This window comes from Dendropsophus ebraccatus, chromosome 4, assembly GCF_027789765.1.
Source record: "Dendropsophus ebraccatus isolate aDenEbr1 chromosome 4, aDenEbr1.pat, whole genome shotgun sequence".
Classification (NCBI taxonomy): domain Eukaryota; kingdom Metazoa; phylum Chordata; class Amphibia; order Anura; family Hylidae; genus Dendropsophus; species Dendropsophus ebraccatus.
This window is the reverse complement of record NC_091457.1, coordinates 133,455,637-133,475,994: the sequence shown is the minus strand read 5'-3', so window position 1 is coordinate 133,475,994 and position 20,358 is coordinate 133,455,637. Positions and strand designations below refer to the sequence as shown.

Sequence of the window (20,358 nt, the reverse complement as noted above, 5' to 3'; positions counted from 1 at the left end):
TCAAAGTGAATATAAAGAAACAGTGGAGTGGGAAGTGTTTTCAAAAATGGACTGCACCACTGTCCACCGCGCCAGCACCAACCAGTCTTCAAAAAGTTTTTTGAGTAAGTGGTACATTAACTTAAATGCTGTTGGTTTAACAAAAATATAAAATCAACTCATTCTACCATTTTATCACGAAGAATTGCATTAAAATAGTCCACTTTGAATTTACAGGTGGTTGGCCATCCTGACCAGTACCTGCACCTGAAAGTAGATAGGCTTTTCAACAATAAAGAGCTAAGCTGTACTAGGTCTGGCATCTGGCTTATCTATCCTAAAATAATAAGAGAAATACTAAAAAGGCAGACTAGATGGACCAGGTGGTCTTTTTTGCCAACAATTATTTGCCAAATAATTGTTGGCCAAAATGGCCATTTTTCATTTTAAACAAACATTCTCTATAAACTAAGCAACTATGCAAAAAGTCTGATTCACTATGCTAGATTCTTTTAGCCAACTGTGACTAAAAAAATCGTGTTTGGCGTGATCGGTTGAATTTGCCACTGTGGTTTTAAAATAAAATAAAACAATGACCTTCTAGTTTAGTCTGACATGTTTTTGTCCTGATTATTTATCCTCGTTTGTACGTGTGATCCCCTGGGACTTTGATTGGCCATTATGTGTCAAAGTCCCAGGTGTATAGCAAGCCTTAGGCTTTATGTTGTAACTAGAGATGAGCGAACCTCGAGTGCTCAAGTCCATCTGAAACCGATCGTTCGGCATTTGATTAGCGGGGGCTGCTGAAGTTGGATAAAGGTTGTCTGGAAAACATGGATACAGCCAATGACTATATCCATGTTTTCTACATAGCCTTAGGGCTTTATCCAACTTCAGCAGCCACCGCTAATTAAATGCCGAACGATCGGGTTTGGATGGACTCGAGCATGCTTGAGGTTCGCTCATCTCTAATTGTTACCCTTTATTTTTGGGAAACGGAGAACTCAAATTGGTACTCAGAAGGAAAAAGTTACAGAGATTTGTAAATTACATATTAAGTCTTCCAGTACTTATCAGCTGCTGTATATCCTGCAGGAAGTAATGTTTACTTTCCAGTTGGACACAGTGCTCTTTGCTGCCACCTTTGTCCAGAACAGGAACTGTTCAAAGCAGGAGAAGTTTATGAGGATTTGCTACTACTCTAGACAGTTACGTAGAAAACAAAGTTAATAGTTCCCAGCTCACCCAGTAGGTGCGTGATCAGTGGACTTCTCAATCCTTAATGACTATAGAAACTTTCACTAGACTATTGCTCAGATCGTGGCAGTTCAACCAACACAGTAATCACTGAACTCAAGGAGATCAGTGAAAAATTCACAATGGGACTTTAGGGGCTATCTAACAGGGTGGTGTGGTGCTCACCCCATCATGGAGGTGCCCCGTGGCAACAGGCTAGGGATATCTGGCTATCCCGTGTTTTGAGACACGCAACCGAGGCTCCACGGACTCTTGTTTTGCATATTTAAATTTTGGGGGCATCAGTGGAGACTTCATTGGAATTTTGTGTTTTGTTGGTTGATTTGTCATTGCTCCAACTAGCCAGAATCCTGTTCCACACTGACGAGGGGAAGATACCCTGAAACGACTGTCTGTGGATTGATGCCAGCCTTGGCAAGCCCTTGTCATGTCGCAATACTCACACCTTGAATTAGACTTTGACACAAAAGGGGCCACCCTGTTGTTTCCCTATTTATGTTCCAATACTCGCAACCGAGTGGGACTTAAGAGGCTATCTATCAGGGTATGCAAAAGAGGAGCCCGTGGAGCCTCATTGAAGAGTCTCAAAACACAGGACCAGCCAGATATCCCTCCGGGAAGGACCCAGCCAAGTGGCAGCTCCTGTTGGGAAACCACCAAATCCACCATATTAAGTGGCCCTATAAGTCAGTGTAATGACAAGGGATAAACCAAGGCTAGGTAACCATCCACAGACAGCTGTTTCGAGGTGTTGCCCCTCATCAGTGTGGAGCAGGATTCTGGCTAGGTGAAAGCAAAACCTAGTAGAGCCACAAGAGAAACAGATTGCTGAACTCAGGGAGAACAGCCAAACGACAACACTGCCGGCTGCCAATGAAAGCGCCCAATGCAGTGAAGTCCTAGGTGCATTGCCCCCTGGGAAACATGAGTATGCAAAAGAGGAGTCTGTGGAGCCTCATTGAAGAGTCTCAAAACACAGGACTAGCCAGATATCCCTCCGGGAAGGACTCAGCCAAGTGGCAGCTCCTGTTGGGAAACCACCAAATCCACCATATTAAGTGGCCCTATAAGTCAGTGTAATGACAAGGGATAAACCAAGGCTAGGTAACCATCCACAGACAGCTGTTTCGGGGTGTTGCCCCTCATCAGTGTGGAGCAGGATTCATCGTTGCAACGTAGAAAAAGGTTACGAATTACACAGTGTCTCTAGGCATGCCCTTGTCTGCAACCACAGTAAATTTTCTTCATTTACCGTTCTCCCTATAGAACAGATACCAACAGACGGTCAAAGATTTCAAAGCTTGCGCAAAAGAGAAAATTTTTGGATTTACAAACTAAAAACGTTGGTCCCACAAGGTTTGAATGAATACATCGAGAACGTACATAATTAATTTCATTTACCATTCTTCTCCTTGTAGATATTAATTCATTACAAAGTAATTCCACATATAAATACATATATCCACACATACACATATTTATATATACATAGACAAGTTATATTATATTCATCTCATTTATTATTCATTTAGTTATATACAATACTGTATATGTCATATATCTGACACTATATTATATTTCTTTATAATATTTTATATTAATATGTTATATATTATATTTTTTATACGAAATCAGCTATTGACCACTGTACCATGCTCTCTCTTGTAACAAACTAACAGTATTCATTCATTTTAATGGTCATCCAACTCTAGTGAAACGTTGTATCCATCCTTATATGCACCGAGAGACCTCCTCCAGAAGAGATGGCGGCTCTTTGTTTACATTAACCTGATTGGACCACGGCAAACACACCCCCATGAGTCATTGGTCCAGGCCAGTCACGTGACCGGAGAACCCGACTTAACAGCGCTCGGCTCTCTGTGACATCTAAAGCCATCACGAACCCGTTGAAACAACTCTGGAAGACATCCACCTCCAGCAAGCTTACCCACCGGTTCGTTCTCTTTACGGGCGACGTTCTCCAATGTTATTCTTTCCGCTATTTGGCTATTCCGATTGGACGCCACCCTACACACCCCCGGCCCATCATTGGCCAACGAGGAACACATGACCCAACACTCCAGCAAACTACATTGCATCTTGCCGGCTACCCCGTACCACCGGCTTTCTGACACTATCGCGGCGATCACCTATCAGGTTCATGGACTCTTTTAAATATATATATATATATATCTATATTATTTCAATTCATATTTACTACTATGCTTACAAAGTTTATGCTATTTATACTTATTCTACTGTTTGCACTGTTATGTCCATTTTTACTTACCAATATGCTAATTAGGGGCGGGATTGGCGCCCTTTTTATATGTATTTAAATCAATACCTGTACCCTTACTGTCATGCACTTTATTTTTGAGAAAGGAAACCTAATAGTTTCCGAAACGCGTCATAGTTGTGCTTTTAAGATTAAATCATATATTTTACTACATCTGGCAATCTTTGGATATTTTTGGCAGCGCTGATACCACATACCCCCGCGTTTTTCATTTTATTTATTTACCTACACTTGTCCTTACGGGCCCCTCTACTTGGGAGTAACCCGTCTTGGGTATTATCAGCTTTAGCAGCCATTATCCTAGCCACTACATACTTCGGACTCTCCACAGGACCTGGTACCGTTAGTACCCCCACGGACAGTGAGGGGTGATACGCATAAAGCCCAAGGGGCAATAAGGTGAGCGGCCTTCCACTTCTCATTTTTATCCTATATATTTGTCCGTATTACACGAGGCGCCGGGCCTCTTTTCTTCCTTTTTCCTTTTTATTCCACATATTCAGATCGTGGTAGTGATAGAAAACGAAAACTGCCAATCGTGAGGCATATTGGATTCTTATGGTTAATACTTCATCTTCTACAGGACTCAATCATAGACTGGCAGGGGTGTAGTTACCACTGTAGCAGCCTTAGCAGCCGCTACAGGGCCTGCCACATCAGGGGGCCCCATTGCTCACTCCTGCAATACACTGGCCCCTCTGAGCTGTCATCATTTGCAGCACCTGGTGGTCAAGCGGGCCTCCTGCAAATGTCCTTTTAACTGTCACTATGCAGTTATTACTACACTTGACAGCTTAGTGGTCAGTCTGGGAGGAAGGGCCCAATCAAAATTTGCTATGGGGCCCAGTCATTTCTAGTTAAGCCCCTGTAGACTGGATTTATTTCTTAATTATTTAATTTTTTTAATGTTTTTTTTTTTTGTCAAATAAGTTTTATATTTTGTAAATTATGTATTGTCTCTTTGTCTTTGCATTATACTGATGAGAAGTAGGAGGTGCTAAATGTTGATCCCCCCATTTATGGCACTCATATACTTATGATTAAGGACCAACGACCAGAAACACGTCAGATTCGTTTGATATTTACATCTTTGTATTTACCATGGAAACTTTCTATATTTTAATGGATTGAAAATAAAGGAACACGTTTTACTGGAAGTGTTGACCTTTATTTTTTGCTCTGGACAGTTCCCGACATGGACAAAGATGGCAGCAGAGAGCAATGTGTCATACTGGAAAGAATACATCACTTCCTGCAACACATACAGCAGTTGATAAGTACTGGAAGACTTGAGATTTTTAAATAACAGTAATTTAGAAATCTGTATAACTTTCTGACACCAATTGATTTAAACAATGTTTGTTTAAATATTTAGGGGGAGATTTATCAAAGGGTGAAAAATTTAGACTGGTGCAAACTGGCCAAAGCAACCAATCACAACTCCTCTTTACTTTCACCAGAGCTGGAAGCTGAGCTGTGATTGGTTGCTGTTTGCACCAGTCTAAATTTTACACCCTTTGATAAATCTCCCCGTTAGAGTACCCCTTTAAGAATGGTACGGAATCAAAACAGTCATTAACCCCTTAACGACATCGGGCGTAAATTTACGCCCTCGCACCTTGGTACTTAACGCATCAGGGCGTAAATTTACGCCCGATGTTTCCCCGATCGCTGTGTGTTCGCACACAGCGATCGGGGAAGATGGCCTGCTATAAATCATAGCAGGCCATCTTAGCTTCTCGGCACGGGGGGTGGTTAACACCCCCCGTGCTTACGATCGCCGCTATTGGCTGATCAATTCAGATCAGCCAATAGCGGCGATCAGAACCTTTCCGGGTCATCGGTGACCCGATGACCCGGAAAAAATGGCGGTCGGTGCTGTCCGAGGACGGCACCGACCGCCATTACTGTAAAAAGTAATGGTGGTCACGGTGCCACCGGCCCGATCGCCGTGAACGCCGGCGATCGGGCCGTTGGCACAGCGATCAGAGTCCACAAAAATAGTAAATACCTGCTCTGGACCCCTCAGCTAGGTAGGTGTATGTAGGAAGGGAAACCCGAATCCAGCCCCAGATGCCCCCTCCCCCCATCCTCGGAACAAGTGGGAAGATCTTCCGGGAACTGATTTTCCCACTGCTGGATAAAGGTTACCACCTGCACGGAGAAAACTTTTATACCAGCACCCCCTCTTCCGGTCCCTCCCTGCCCGAGCTACTGTAGCTTGCGGCACGATCCGAAAATATCAGAGGCAATAATAGAGCCCTAATATTTAGCAGCCATGGAGTGGACCCAGCGCTTCTGGACATGAAGGACCCCGTATCGCACCAGGACAACATTTTCCAGGTGACGTCCCCCACACTGGAAAACAGGAGACCCCAGAAGAAGTGCAGAGTGTGGGGTAACAGGGGGATCAGGAAGGACACCATTTTCCAGTGTGACGCCTGTCCTGATTACCCCGGCCTCTGAATACTGGATCGCTTCAAGGCGCACCACACGTCATTGGGGTTCTACATTTTCTAAATTCTGTCCCTTATTTCTATTTCAGGGGTCACGTTGATCCAGGGATTATTCTGATCGCCATTATGGAGTCGGGAAGGAATTTTTTCCCTGTGATGAGGCTACTGTCATCTGCCTCACGAGGGTTTTTTGCCTTCCTCTGGATCAACACAGATTGAGTTTGATGGACACCTGTCATTTTCAACCTTATAAACTAATAATTGGCCTAATACCCCCAAATAAATTAGAATTGTCCCTTTTCCCCAGCTAAATAGGTATAGCCACCATTCCCATTAGAGACTTGCCATGATGCAATTACAAAGCCTCTGTGCTGCCAGGACAGTAGAAACCCCCCACAAGTGACCCCATTCTGGAAACTACACCCCATAAGGAATCTAACAAGGGGGGCAGTGGGGATATGGCCCCCTGGTGACGGCCACATTTGGGACGTGAAAATGAAAAAAATGGGATTTTTTATTTTCTCGGCACATGTTCTACGTAGTGCCCGTCACCAGTGGGGTCCATATGCTCACTGCACCCCTTGTTAGATTCCTTATGGGGTGTAGGTTCCAGAATGCGGTCACTTGGGGGTTTCTACTGTCCTGGCAGCACAGGAGCTTTGTAATTGCGACATGGCCTCCATCCTCCATTCCAGCCTCTAAATGGCGCTCTGTCCCTTTGGTGGCTTGCCCTGTGCCCATATGGCACATAATGCCCACATGTGGGGTATTTTCGTACTCAGGGGAAACTACCCTACACGTTTTGTTTTCATTTTCTTTTTTAACCCCTTGTGGAAATGGAAAAAATCAAGGCTAGACCAACATTTAGTGTAATTTTTGTAAAATTTTTACTCTAAATCATTAATCTTGTCATGATTTTTTCATTTTCACAAGGGGCTAAAAGATAAAAAAAAAAAACACTAAATGTGTAGCGCAATTTCCCCTGAGTATGGAAATACCCCATATGTGGACATAAAGCGCCATGCGGGTGCAGGGTAAGCCTCCGAAGGGAAGGAGCGCCATTTGGTTTTTGAAGGCTGGATTTGGATGGAATGGATTTCGAGGGGCCATGTTGCATTCAAAAGGCCCCTGTGTTGCCAAGACAGTTGAAACCCCCCACAAGTGACCCCATTATGGAAACTACACCCCTCAAGGAATGTAACAAGGAGTGTAGTGAGCATATGGACCCCACTGGTGACGGGCACAAATGTGAAACAATGTGGCGTGAAAATGAAATATTACATTTTTTACACTATAATGTTGGTTTAGCCTTGAATTTATCATTTTCACAAGGGGTTAAAAGAGGAAAAAAAAATGTGTAGAGCAATTTCCCCCGAGTCCGTAAATACCCCACATGTGGACATAAAGCGCCATGTGGGCGCAGGGCACACTTTGAGGCTGGGTTCACACGCTGTAACTGTGCGGCTGTATTTTTTATGCGGCTGTAAATGTGCGGGTGAAACTCCGGCCGTGGGAAAAAATAGACATGCGGCTCAAAACATACGGTCATTTACTTGGAAATCTGGTTCAACTAAAAATAACAAATAAAATGTTAAGAAAGTGATGCAAACACCTCTGGATGCATCTGGGAAAGCAGGGAACACAGTTTACATGAATCGCTATTACCGGGGTTTGCGATCCTCTGCACTATAGCCGATGTCTCTCATGGTTAATATATTGAATTAATAAAACACATTTTCTGTCTAATAAAGTCCCTTTTATTGTTCAATAATTAAATGTAAACGATTCCATCATTTTGCAATTAAATATACTGTTAAAATAAATATATATATAAATAAATGTATATTTATATATATATTTATTTTTTAACAGTATATTTAATTGCAAAATGATGGATTCATTAGAAATAAATTATTGACCAACGAAAGTGTCTTGATTACAAAGAAAATGTGTTTTAGTAATTTAATATATTAACTATTAGAGGCATCGGCATTCGGCATCATTGCCGGCTATTTTTGAAGTACTCCGTACGGACCGCCTGTCAATCCTCGGCCGCATGTTCAGCCGCAAACAATGGTCTTGTTCATTTTTTACGGGTCCGTTTACGATAGGGCCGTAGATTCAGACATAGTGTGCACTGTGCAGCCGCATATCCTATACTTCCAAGCATACACACGAACCACCAAAAATACCGCCGCACAATTACAGCCGCAAATACAGCCGCACTGTTACAACGTGTGAACCGAGCCTAAACCTGAACAGGTCCCTAAAAATATCTGATTTTGAAATTTTACTGAAAATTTGGAAATTTGCTGCTAATGTTTTAAGCTTTCTATTGTCTAAAAAAAATGAAAGATCGTTTAATAAATGCCGCCAACATAAGGTAGACATGTTGCTATTGCTATTTAATATATAATTTATGTGGTATAACCACTTTCTGTATAAGCAAAAAAGTTTCAAAGTTGGAAAAATGCATTTTTCACATTTTTTCATGTTATTTGGGTTTTTTTCATAAAGATTCGTTATGAGTATCGACTCCAATTTACCACAACTGTGAAGTACAATATGTCACGAGAAAACAATCTCAGAATCAGCCGGATAGGTAAAAGCATCCCGAAGTTATTAATGAATAAAGTGACACTGGTCATATTCATAAAATTTGTCTCTGTCATTAAGGCCATTTCAGGCTCTGTCCTTAAGGGGTTAAACAATGATTAAATTGTGTTTATATACAAGTGAGAAAGCTCTTTAAGACCTGTAATCTTATGGTATTAAGGAGATAAGTGCAAACAGTAAGCAGGTCTATTCTCTTTTGGGGTTACTACTAATATGACATCCATGTATTAGAAAGACATGCTATAAATTGCCAGAATAGATTAATTGCCAGAAAGAACGGAAGCAGCAACTACTGCTCCATCTGAATTATGTGCTGGACGTGGAAGAAGTCTCACAGATGACAATAGTTATGAATAAGACCCCTATTGAAGGCTTTTCTAGCACCTTGTCCTCCATTATTTTCTCTCATTTTATGAAGTTGGGTTACTTAACATTATAATAGACATAGATTAAAGATGGTAATTTTAACTCCTCGGCGTGGGTTCACTATCAGTTCAGCAACATCATTGATCAATTGTGATGTTAAATGCAGATGGAAGCTCTATGGAATTTGCCTTCAAGGTAAATTAATAAGAAGAAAGAGGGAGACGTACATGCTCAACCTCAGTTCCTTTCCTGTTAATAACCTTGTTGCCTTTGACATGATTGGTATCTTTCAGCTGTGGGGTGTAAGGGGAATGCCAAACAATTATTCTATGAGAGAACAACCCAGCCGTATGGTTATGTCATATTTAACCATCTCCGGTCCTGGAGACCTAGAGTATCATTTTGGCCCATATACTAAAAGGATTTCCTGACAAGTAAGATTATTTCCTAAAAATAAACGCTTTCTGTATGTATACTGTGCTGTGATTTATATATATATATATATATATATATATATATATATATATATATATATAGTGGTACCTTGGTTTAAGAGCATTTTGGTTTAAGAGCTCACAGTTTTTCAAAATTGTGACTTGGTTTAAGTGCATTGCTTTGGTGTAAGAGCTCCCTGTACTGGGTGGGAGGGAGAGTGGAGGAGGGGCATGGTCTGCATAGCGGGGTCTACAGCCCTGTACTCTGACCCAGGAAGTTTCCCTCACCTTCCAAATCATAGCTGATCCACTTTAGGCTGGGGCTTACATCAGGGGACAGGACTGTGGAGGTAATCTCTTCATAGCTGTAACCCCTCTCTCCCCGGACAGAGAGTGCTGCATGTATGTGCCCACATCTGCCCTGCTCATTCCTTCCTGCTCCCTGCAGTCTCTGTCAGCCCTTGTGTTTCCCATCCTCTCTATTACTGTACAGTAACTTATAATATCACATATTTTGCTGTTTCTGAATGTTTGTTTTATTAGTTTTATATGTTCAGAATAATAAATCATTATTTTTGGGGTGTGGAACCAATTGTTTGCATTTCTATGATTTCTTATGGGAAAATTTGCTTTGGTTTAAGAGGTATTTGGATTACAAGCACGGTCCTGGAACTAATTATGCTCGTAATCCTCGGCACCACTGTATATATATATATGTAACACCCCCTAATGGAGCTTCCAGTGTAAGGAGGGGGGTTTTGGTTTGTTTCACCTTCTCACTCAGCGCAGTGCCTCCACCTGAGTCTTGACAAGAGCTTGCTTGGTATGCAGGAGGTTGTCACTCTTCTGCCAGGGGCTGACTCAGGAAACCCCCACCTAGCTTGGTACACACTCAATACACTATAAGTGATATACTCACAGAGAGAACTAACATGGAAACAGGAACCAATTTAATGCTTGGTAAAACCAATACTGGGCTTGACAATGGGGTATGAATAAACAGGGAATGGATATGACATAAAAATAAATGTGGCAACACAGAACTCTCCCCCTGAAAGTGAAACACTTCAGCAGCAGGAAGGGGGGTTGTTTGGTAAACAGGGTGACTAGTGTGAGCACTCTGACAATTTAGACTCTAGGAGGTGACTCTCATCACACACAGTCACTGCACACCAAGCCGGCACATACATCCACACTGACTATATGTAATAAGTGAGGCTGCAGCCATATAGTAAGATAAATGTCTATACGCTGGGGCCCAGTTGCCGCGGACGTTGGCGCGCTTTAGAAGTTGTTGGTGCACTTAATAACAAAGGAGTTGCAACTTGAACAATCCACCAGGTCACAGCTCTTGTGAACAGAACTGATTCCAACAAGGTCTAAGCTGTGATTCTTTAATTGTCACTGTCCAGCCACAGCTTCACCAGCCAGGATACAAAGGGTTACTCACTCTTTTGCTGCTGATCTACACACCAGGCTCAGTCCAGGTTTCCAACATGGAGCAGCAGCATTTAGGAAGGATCTCACAGAGGGAGTGGGTGGCAGGATCCTCCTCACTGGACACACAGGAGCTGGGGGGTCCTGTCTGGGCTCAGTCCTTCCTCTCTCAGCTGTCAGGTTTCTCTCTGTGACCTCTGACACAGCCAGCACAGGAGGTGGTCTCCTCTCCTCAGACCATGCTTCCCACCATGCACTGTCTCTCTCTGTCTTTCTTCCTCTTCCTCCCAGCGCAGTATCACTTCCTGCTCCCCTCAGCTCACTGTCCCAGGGAGAGATGGGAAATGTAGTTTGTGTGCCTCTCTCATAAGCTGCACCTGCTGTTCTCCCTAAATCATCTCCAGGGGTTACATCCTCCCCCTGGGGAGCCAGCGTGGGTGCAGAAGCACTAAAAGTTGGCTCACCACCTGAAAAGTGAAATAGAGTTAAAGCATCCTGACCAACTCTACACTCAGGCACACCCCAATCACTGCCACGCCACACATGGTTGCAGTTGGACCCTATGCTATTTGAGTGTAATGATGTAATTCTAGGGACCTCGATAGCATGACCCATATCATCATAAGTTAGCATCATGGGGGGTCTAATATCTCTCTTGGGGCGAATGTGTACTGTGGGGGTCCCTTCCTCCACCCCTGACTCTTGGGCTTCATGCTGTGGGTCAAGTTCTACTTCATTGGCTTCTTCATCAGGCAACCTTTCTTCCACAGTCTCCCCCAATGTAAGATGGGAACAGTCAGGGGAGTATTCCATTGGTTCATCCCCATCTGGTGACAAATCTTCAGCATCTTCCACAACCGAAGAAGGGCCATCGACCCAGCTGTAATCCAGTCCCCAGTCATCAGTAGACTCACTTTCACTGTCCTCAGGGTTTATCACCGGGCTGACTGGTTGACACAGCCGATTACTCCTTCTTGGAGGCTTAGCTTTACCCCGTACTTCCTCAGTCACAGGACTTCTGAAACAGACATTTTCTCCAATAGGTAACAGATGCTGGCGGTGGTAAGTCTTGGTAGTCCCTTTATTTCGCTCTGGTTTCACTCGATAAGCAGGGATGCCTGACAATTTCTCCACTACAATAAAGGGTTCTGAGCGCCATCGATCAGCTAATTTGTGTTTCCCATGCAGACCCAATTGTTGAATGAGGACTCTGTCTCCAGGCTGCAAAATGTGCTCTCGAACTCTTCTATCATACCGAGCTTTGTTCCTTTGGCCTGAGCGATTTGAGGCCTGTTCAGCCAGCTGGTAAGCGCTCTTCAACTCTTCTCTCAGTTGTGACACATACCTAAGGTATGTCCTTCCTGATGTCTGATCAGTAGACACCCCAAAGCAGACATCTACAGGAAGTCTGGCCTCTCTGCCAAACATGAGGAAATAAGGAGAGTATCCTGTGGACTCATTCTTGGTGCAGTTGTAGGCGTGGACCAGCTGACTTATATGCCGGCTCCACTGCCCTTTCTTTCGCTGGTCCAGAGTACCCAGCATATTGAGTAGGGTGCGATTAAACCTCTCAGGCTGTGGGTCCCCCTGAGGATGAAAAGGAGTGGTTCTGGACTTTTTGATTCCACATATTTCACATAACTCTCGAATCAGCCGACTCTCAAAGTCTCTTCCTTGATCAGAGTGGATGCGTGCTGGCAGCCCGTAATGCACAAAGAATTTCTCCCACAGAGTCTTGGCTACCGTAGTAGCTCTTTGATCTTTAGTGGGGTATGCTTGAGCATATCGGGTGAAATGATCAGTAACCACTAGTACGTTGCTCACGTTTCCTTCATCCGGTTCAATGGACAGGAAGTCGATACACACCAACTCGAGTGGGCCATCACTGGTAAGATTGACAAGGGGAGCTGATCGAGTGGGCAGAGTTTTTCTCATTATACACCGCTCACAATGCTTGCAATACCTCTCGATGTCAGCCTCCATTTTCGGCCAGTAGAATCGATCAGTAATGAGACTAGTTGTCTTTTCTATGCCCAAGTGCCCATGATCATCATGCAAAGCCCTTAAGGCCAGTTCTCTGAATTGAGTGGGTAACACCAGCTGTTGAGGAACTTTTCCTTGTTTACGTGGAGAGTTCCGATATAGCAGTCCTTTTCTCACAACTAAGGACTCTATCTGACGAGCAAGCAGCATTGATTCTTCTGTCTTGAGAGCACTTTGTTCTGGTCTCAATCCCCGTTTCACTGACCAACGCACCACCCCTACAGAAGGGTCTTCTTGTTGTGCCTTCTCAATCTGATCCCGTGTCAGCTGCGGTAGGGAATCAGTCTTGACCCTGGTCAAATGACAAAACATGGGGGGAAGGGCTTCCTCTGGAGCTCCCAAAAAATGAACACAGCCTTGCGCTGGAACAGTCTTGGCAGTCTGAAAGTGACACATAGCCTTAACCTCTGGGGCAGGAACTTTAATCCAAGCGTCTTCTTCAGATCTTGGAGGTTGGCCAGGCAAGCGAGATAGGGCGTCGGCATCTACATTTGTGCTGCCAGGACGATACTTCAAGCTGAAGTCATATATTGCCAAAGCAGCAAGCCACCTGTGCCCTGTTGCATCAAGTTTGGCTGTAGTCCTTACATAGGTCAGAGGGTTGTTGTCAGTGTGAACTTCAAAGTGGACACCATAAAGGTAGTCATGCAGTTTGTCCACTACTGCCCACTTTAGCGCCAGAAATTCCAATTTGTGGACTGGGTAGTTGCGTTCACTGGGAGTCAATCCTCTGCTGACGTAATAAACTGGGCGTAGAGTGCCTTCATAATCTTGGTACAATACTGCTCCTAGTCCCTCAAATGAAGCATCTACATGTAGCACATAGGGCCGACTGGGATCCACATAGGCTAGCACAGGAGCTTGTGTTAAACAGGCTTTTAGCTTCTTGAACGCTTCTTCACACGCCGGGGTCCACCTTTCTCCAAAAGGTTCACTGACTCGGAAGTATGTTTTTCTTTCTGATTTCTTTGATTTTGCTTGGCCACGTGGAGGGGGATACCCTTGAGTGAGGGCTGTTAAAGGCTTGGCAACCTTTGAGTACTGTGGTACAAATCTCCGATAATATCCACAAAATCCCAAGAAGGACCGAAGCTCCCCAAGCTTGGTGGGCCTGGGCCAGTTGACTACCACTTCCACTTTAGCTGGGTCAGTAGAAATCCCATCTCGACTCACAATGTGTCCGACATACTTAACAGAAGTCTGACAAAGTCGGCACTTTTCCAACGACAGCTTCAGCCCATTGTCCATCAGACGATCAAGTACCTTAAACAGTCTCTGGTTATGTTCTTCAAGTGAACGCCCAAATATGATCAAATCATCTAGGTAGACCAAAACTTCACGGAAGTTCATATCTCCCACCACCTTGTCCATACATCTCTGGAATGTTGCTGGAGCACCGGAGACTCCCTGAGGCATTCTCTGGAACTGGTAGAAACCGATGGGGCAGATAAAGGCTGTTTTTTCTTGATCTTCCTCACTCATGGGGATCTGGTAATAACCACTCCGCAGATCCAACACAGAAAACCACTGGCTCCCCTGAAGACAGTCTAATGCTTCGTCAATTCTGGGTACAGTGTATTGATCAGGAACAGTACGGCTGTTCAAAGTGCGGTAGTCCACGCACATTCGAATATCTCCATTTTTCTTTCTCGCTATTACAATAGGTGAAGCATAGGGACTGTTAGACTCTATGATTACTCCTGTCCCTAGTAAGCCATACAGGTGCCGTCGGACATCTTCAAAATCTGCAGGGGCTAATCTTCGTGACCTCTCACGGAAAGGCTTCTCATCTGTCAGCCTAATGTGATGCTGCACTCCTCGGGCCAATCCAAGATCCCAATCCCCTAAGGAAAAGGCAGCCGCTCTTTCCATCATTCCTTGTATCACCAATTTACGCTCTTCTGTCTTCAAATTGCTGCCTTCGAAGCATGAGTCAAAACATTCAGCACAAAGTTCCTTCTTTTCTTCTTTCTCTTTCTTTATATATGCTTCCAAGCAGATCGGGTGGATCGTAAGGGTCTGTGAGTAATTCTCTCCCCCAACTTCTCGACACCACTGTGCTAGGGTACGGAAAATGTTGGCATTGGTCCCCACTATGATTGGTATCTCTTTTGAATCAGCTTCTGCTTCAGGGCACACCAAGGCCACAATGGGTATTTCTTTCTCCACTCCCACTATGGCTTTAGGGAACCGAAGGGAGACTGTTACATATCCCCGATAGGGGTAGCTTTGCTCGCTGAGTCCCCAGACAACTAATCCAGATAGTGGTTGCAGCGGCACATCAGGCAGATATCTTTGGTACCATTTCTCAAATATAATGGAGACCTGAGACCCACTATCCAGTAAGACTGTGCATGGGTGTCCATTGATATAGGCCGGGACATGGGGAGCAGGTCCCATTAGGCCTCCTGGGAGTAGTCTGTGATTATGGACTTCTGGAGTGGCTGAGCAAACCTGGGTGACTAAATGGGGGTCAGTACTGCACTCTACTGACCCCCTTCCCCGTTTTTTGACTGATAATTTTTCTTTGTGAGGGGGGAGGGTGACCTCTTGGAAGACCACTTCATAGAGCAGTGACGAGCCATGTGATCAAAACTTCCGCACACAAAGCATCCCTCTGGATTCTTATCTCCACGTCTGGTAGAGCTACTGCTAGCCCTCTGTTGGGGACTTAGTTGTCTCTCTACCTTGTGGGTAGCCTGCTTCAACCGTTCAACGTCTTTTGTATGAACATTTAAGAGCTGAGCAATCTGCTCCCCTTGTTTCTCAACAATTTTTAACAGCTCTTCTTCACGTTGACTTAATTGAGGCTTGGGAGCAATGGCTGCTACTTTTTTCACTGTTTGCTCTCTGGCCATTAAAGTAGCTTCTTCTTGCCGAACTTGCTTAAGCAGCTGATGGAAAGAGAGTGGAATCTTGTCCCGGTCAGTGCATCTCAGCCTCTGAGCAATCGGATCATTAGTCAAAGCACCCCGGAGCATTTGATCAAGACGGCAGTTGTCCACTTCCTTAGAGTCAAGTCCGCCTTTGGACACTATTCTGTAGATCAGCTTGTCCAACCTATAGAGGTAATCAGACATCTTTTCCCCTGCCTCTTGATAGGTGACCCGAAGCTTGTAGAGGAGGTCAGTGGCATCCTCAGGTGACCCAAAAGCATCTTCAAGAGCAGTCATGTAGTCCTGAGATGTCACTTGGGGTTTACCTCGCCAAGCAGCTTGCACTATTTCCATTGCCGGTCCTTTCAGGCTTTCTACTATCCTTTGCCTCTTTACTGCATCAGAGCACTGCCATTCCTCCAAGTACTGCAAAGCAACATCCCTCCAAGTTTCATATCCCTCTTCCCCAGCTGGGGTGGGTACTAAGCCGGAGAATGTCCTCAACCGCCTGTAATTTCCTTCTGGGTTCATTTTTGCAAACTGACCCACTAGTCTTTCCATGGCGGCAACCAGCACATTAGTAGTGGGAGTTTCTTCAGCCGTGACTCGGGGAGGAGTGGGGGGCAAGCATCTACCAGACCCTCTCCGCTGTGGGCTCAGCACTGGAGGTATGCCTTCTGCGGTGGGCTCCAGTGGCCAGACAATCCTCCATCGTCCACCATATTCTTGTGGAACAGCAATAATGGCAGGGAAGTACTCTCTCTCTAATAACCTCTCAGTTGTGATAAGAGCTGTAGAGATTACACTTCTACTGGTACTACGACGATCAACAACTCTGGGTTGGATAACTTCCTGCAGTCTGCTTGCTATTCGTAATATATCTTCATCTGAAGCGTCATTAAGCTCTCCATCGATGGCAAAGCTATGTTCTATTGTTGTATTAGTTTCTATACACCATGTTAACACATCTTTTGCAGTAATAAAGTCAGTGGCAGCTGTACTTGACTGGGCTTTCTCAGCCATGTTCGATCTCAGCAGTGCCTCCAATGTAACACCCCCTAATGGAGCTTCCAGTGTAAGGAGGGGGGTTTTGGTTTGTTTCACCTTCTCACTCAGCGCAGTGCCTCCACCTGAGTCTTGACAAGAGCTTGCTTGGTATGCAGGAGGTTGTCACTCTTCTGCCAGGGGCTGACTCAGGAAACCCCCACCTAGCTTGGTACACACTCAATACACTATAAGTGATATACTCACAGAGAGAACTAACATGGAAACAGGAACCAATTTAATGCTTGGTAAAACCAATACTGGGCTTGACAATGGGGTATGAATAAACAGGGAATGGATATGACATAAAAATAAATGTGGCAACACAGAACTCTCCCCCTGAAAGTGAAACACTTCAGCAGCAGGAAGGGGGGTTGTTTGGTAAACAGGGTGACTAGTGTGAGCACTCTGACAATTTAGACTCTAGGAGGTGACTCTCATCACACACAGTCACTGCACACCAAGCCGGCACATACATCCACACTGACTATATGTAATAAGTGAGGCTGCAGCCATATAGTAAGATAAATGTCTATACGCTGGGGCCCAGTTGCCGCGGACGTTGGCGCGCTTTAGAAGTTGTTGGTGCACTTAATAACAAAGGAGTTGCAACTTGAACAATCCACCAGGTCACAGCTCTTGTGAACAGAACTGATTCCAACAAGGTCTAAGCTGTGATTCTTTAATTGTCACTGTCCAGCCACAGCTTCACCAGCCAGGATACAAAGGGTTACTCACTCTTTTGCTGCTGATCTACACACCAGGCTCAGTCCAGGTTTCCAACATGGAGCAGCAGCATTTAGGAAGGATCTCACAGAGGGAGTGGGTGGCAGGATCCTCCTCACTGGACACACAGGAGCTGGGGGGTCCTGTCTGGGCTCAGTCCTTCCTCTCTCAGCTGTCAGGTTTCTCTCTGTGACCTCTGACACAGCCAGCACAGGAGGTGGTCTCCTCTCCTCAGACCATGCTTCCCACCATGCACTGTCTCTCTCTGTCTTTCTTCCTCTTCCTCCCAGCGCAGCATCACTTCCTGCTCCCCTCAGCTCACTGTCCCAGGGAGAGATGGGAAATGTAGTTTGTGTGCCTCTCTCATAAGCTGCACCTGCTGTTCTCCCTAAATCATCTCCAGGGGTTACATATATATATATATATATTGGGCAAAGGCACATGGCAAAGTAGTGTACAATGAGAGCAGCATGCATAATACAGTCCATATAATTAAAATGTAGGAACCTCTTGTGCCACTGTGTGGTGCTTTTTCCCATGAATGCGATGGGCATCCCACTTTTCATAAGGGAAAACAATGGGGATTAATGGAGCCGTATCACAGAGGGGCAGGGGTTACCTCCCACTGGGGCAGGCCGGCCCGCCTCCAGTGCTTCAGGTAATAGACCGGCGCTGTGCGTGGGAACCAGGCCGCAGTTAAAAAAAAGAACCGCGCTGTTCTGTTGATATGAAACACTTAAAGCGAATGTACCCGATGGCGTATTCCCTTCAAAGGGAATGTGTCACTTAAATGTTGTTTTGCCAATTACAGTCAGATACTAAAAGGTGTTCTTTTATTCTAATTAGAGATGAGAAAGATTCCAAGATTATATTATAATTTTGATTTGATTTTGTACATGTGTGACTACTACTCCATTTTGGCTTTGGATCCCCATTCTTGCAGTATCAGGGGGTCCCAGCAGTTGGGACACCCTTATCTTCTATCTTATGAATGGGGGTAGGTCCTAATGATGGAGGAAACCCTTTAAATTATTTAATAACATTTAATTTAAAAAAAAATGACTAAAAGAAGGTTTAATGCTCTCTTACATTAAGGGCACGCCAAGCAACTGTTTTAATCATGGGGTTCTATGATCAATTAAAACATGGCACCATCTGTCATATATGCAGCTTGTCTTCACATATTAAAAGAGGAGTGCAGAAATCACCTTTTTTTATTAACAGCATCAAAAATAAAATATAAAGAAACATTTCAAATAACGTCAATTAGTTATATCCTCCCATTTTATGTATACAGCTTCTGTGCGACTTGGGTGTCTCCATGGTTACAGACTACATGCACACACTGTTTGTAGTCTGACACTGTAGTTTGTTCTACAGACTTCTATCTTCATTCCCCTTTTTACTATTCTTCCAGCCATACTGTGGAGTTGAATTAACACGTGCCTGAAGGATCAGATTACACAGAGGATGCACCATTTATAAAGTTGTATACTCTTTTCAAAGGCAGATGGTTTTAAAAGTGTACACTTCCTTTTAAAAACCAATCTTTCACATTTCACAGCTGGTAATAGTTGATGTATATTACCCAGTCAGATATCAGGGGTTCTAATTAGACATGAGCGAGTAGTAAAATATTTGAAAGCTCGAAATTCCATTCAAATACACTGTGATGCCCGACTTTTTGATCAAATATCGAACCCCATTAAAGTCAATGGGGGAAAAAATGCTTGTTTCTTGAAAACCTAAATTTGACCACTTGGAGGTCACCAAGTCCATAATGACACCTTTAGAAAATGGTGCAAACACCTCTGGAACGCATGGAAGCAGTATTAAAGGACTATCACAGGTAACAGTATTAGCGGTCCCCGGCAGTAATACCGCTCCCTGTAATAGTCAATATTTAATTAATTTTTAAACTGCAAATTTGCATTCTAATATTGATATTTTTCATTTACAATAGCAAAACTGAAACAAAAAAATGCTGTTTCAATTAAAAATACTGTTGATAAAATAAATGAATATATTATATCTTTTTAATTATTTACAGTATATTCAATTGAAACTGCATTTTTTTTGTTTCAGTTTTGCTATTGTAAATGAAAAATATTAATATTAGAATGAAAATTTGCAGTTTTAATTAACTATAGACTATTACAGGGAGTGGTATTATCCTTAAGAAGACCGGGCCAATTTTCATTTTTGCACTTTCGTTTTTCTCTTCCTTATGTTTTTAAGGCCATAGCATGTGCTTTTTTCTACCTAGAGACCCATATTTTTTGTGCCGCTTATTGTACTTTAATATGCTGTGAAACTAGAAAAAAAGTATATTTGTGGTAAAATTGAAAAAAAAAACACATTTTTTTTAATTTGTTGTCTCTGAAAGAAAGTGACCGTGTTTTTGTAGCACTGGATAACCCCTTTAATGTCGGGATAGTGCTAATAATGCAAAATACCGCTCCCAGTAACAGTTAATATTTAATTAAAATAGAACATTTTCGTTTAAATATTGATGTTTTTCATTTACAATAGCAAAATTAGAACAGACTTTTGTCATTTTATGAAGTTTACAGTAAATACAGCTTCTCGATTTGAGTATTGCTCGCTCATCTTTAGTTCTAATCACTTGAATTTTTTTCTTTCAATTACATTTTTTCCACTTATTCTATGTGTCCATGGTTTTTTGAAGGTTGAGAGCATTTTGTTATGCTTTTTGTAGGTGTTATCAATTTGGGGTTCAGAGTAACTACTAATTTCTTCATTTTAGTATCTGAGCTTAGACATCATCTAATCAATGACTGAATAATTTATATGATTTATTAAGG

General features: G+C 43.5%; 1 protein-coding gene across 1 annotated transcript; it reads right to left on the bottom strand.

Annotated features, from left to right (window-relative positions):
• Positions 1-15,373: 15,373 nt before the first annotated feature.
• Positions 15,374-16,786, bottom strand: LOC138789331 (paraneoplastic antigen Ma2-like). Its single transcript, XM_069967937.1, has one exon. The coding sequence runs from the start codon at positions 16,784-16,786 to the stop codon at positions 15,374-15,376; it is 1,413 nt and encodes a 470-aa protein (XP_069824038.1).
• Between the last annotated feature and the right edge of the window lie 3,572 nt (positions 16,787-20,358).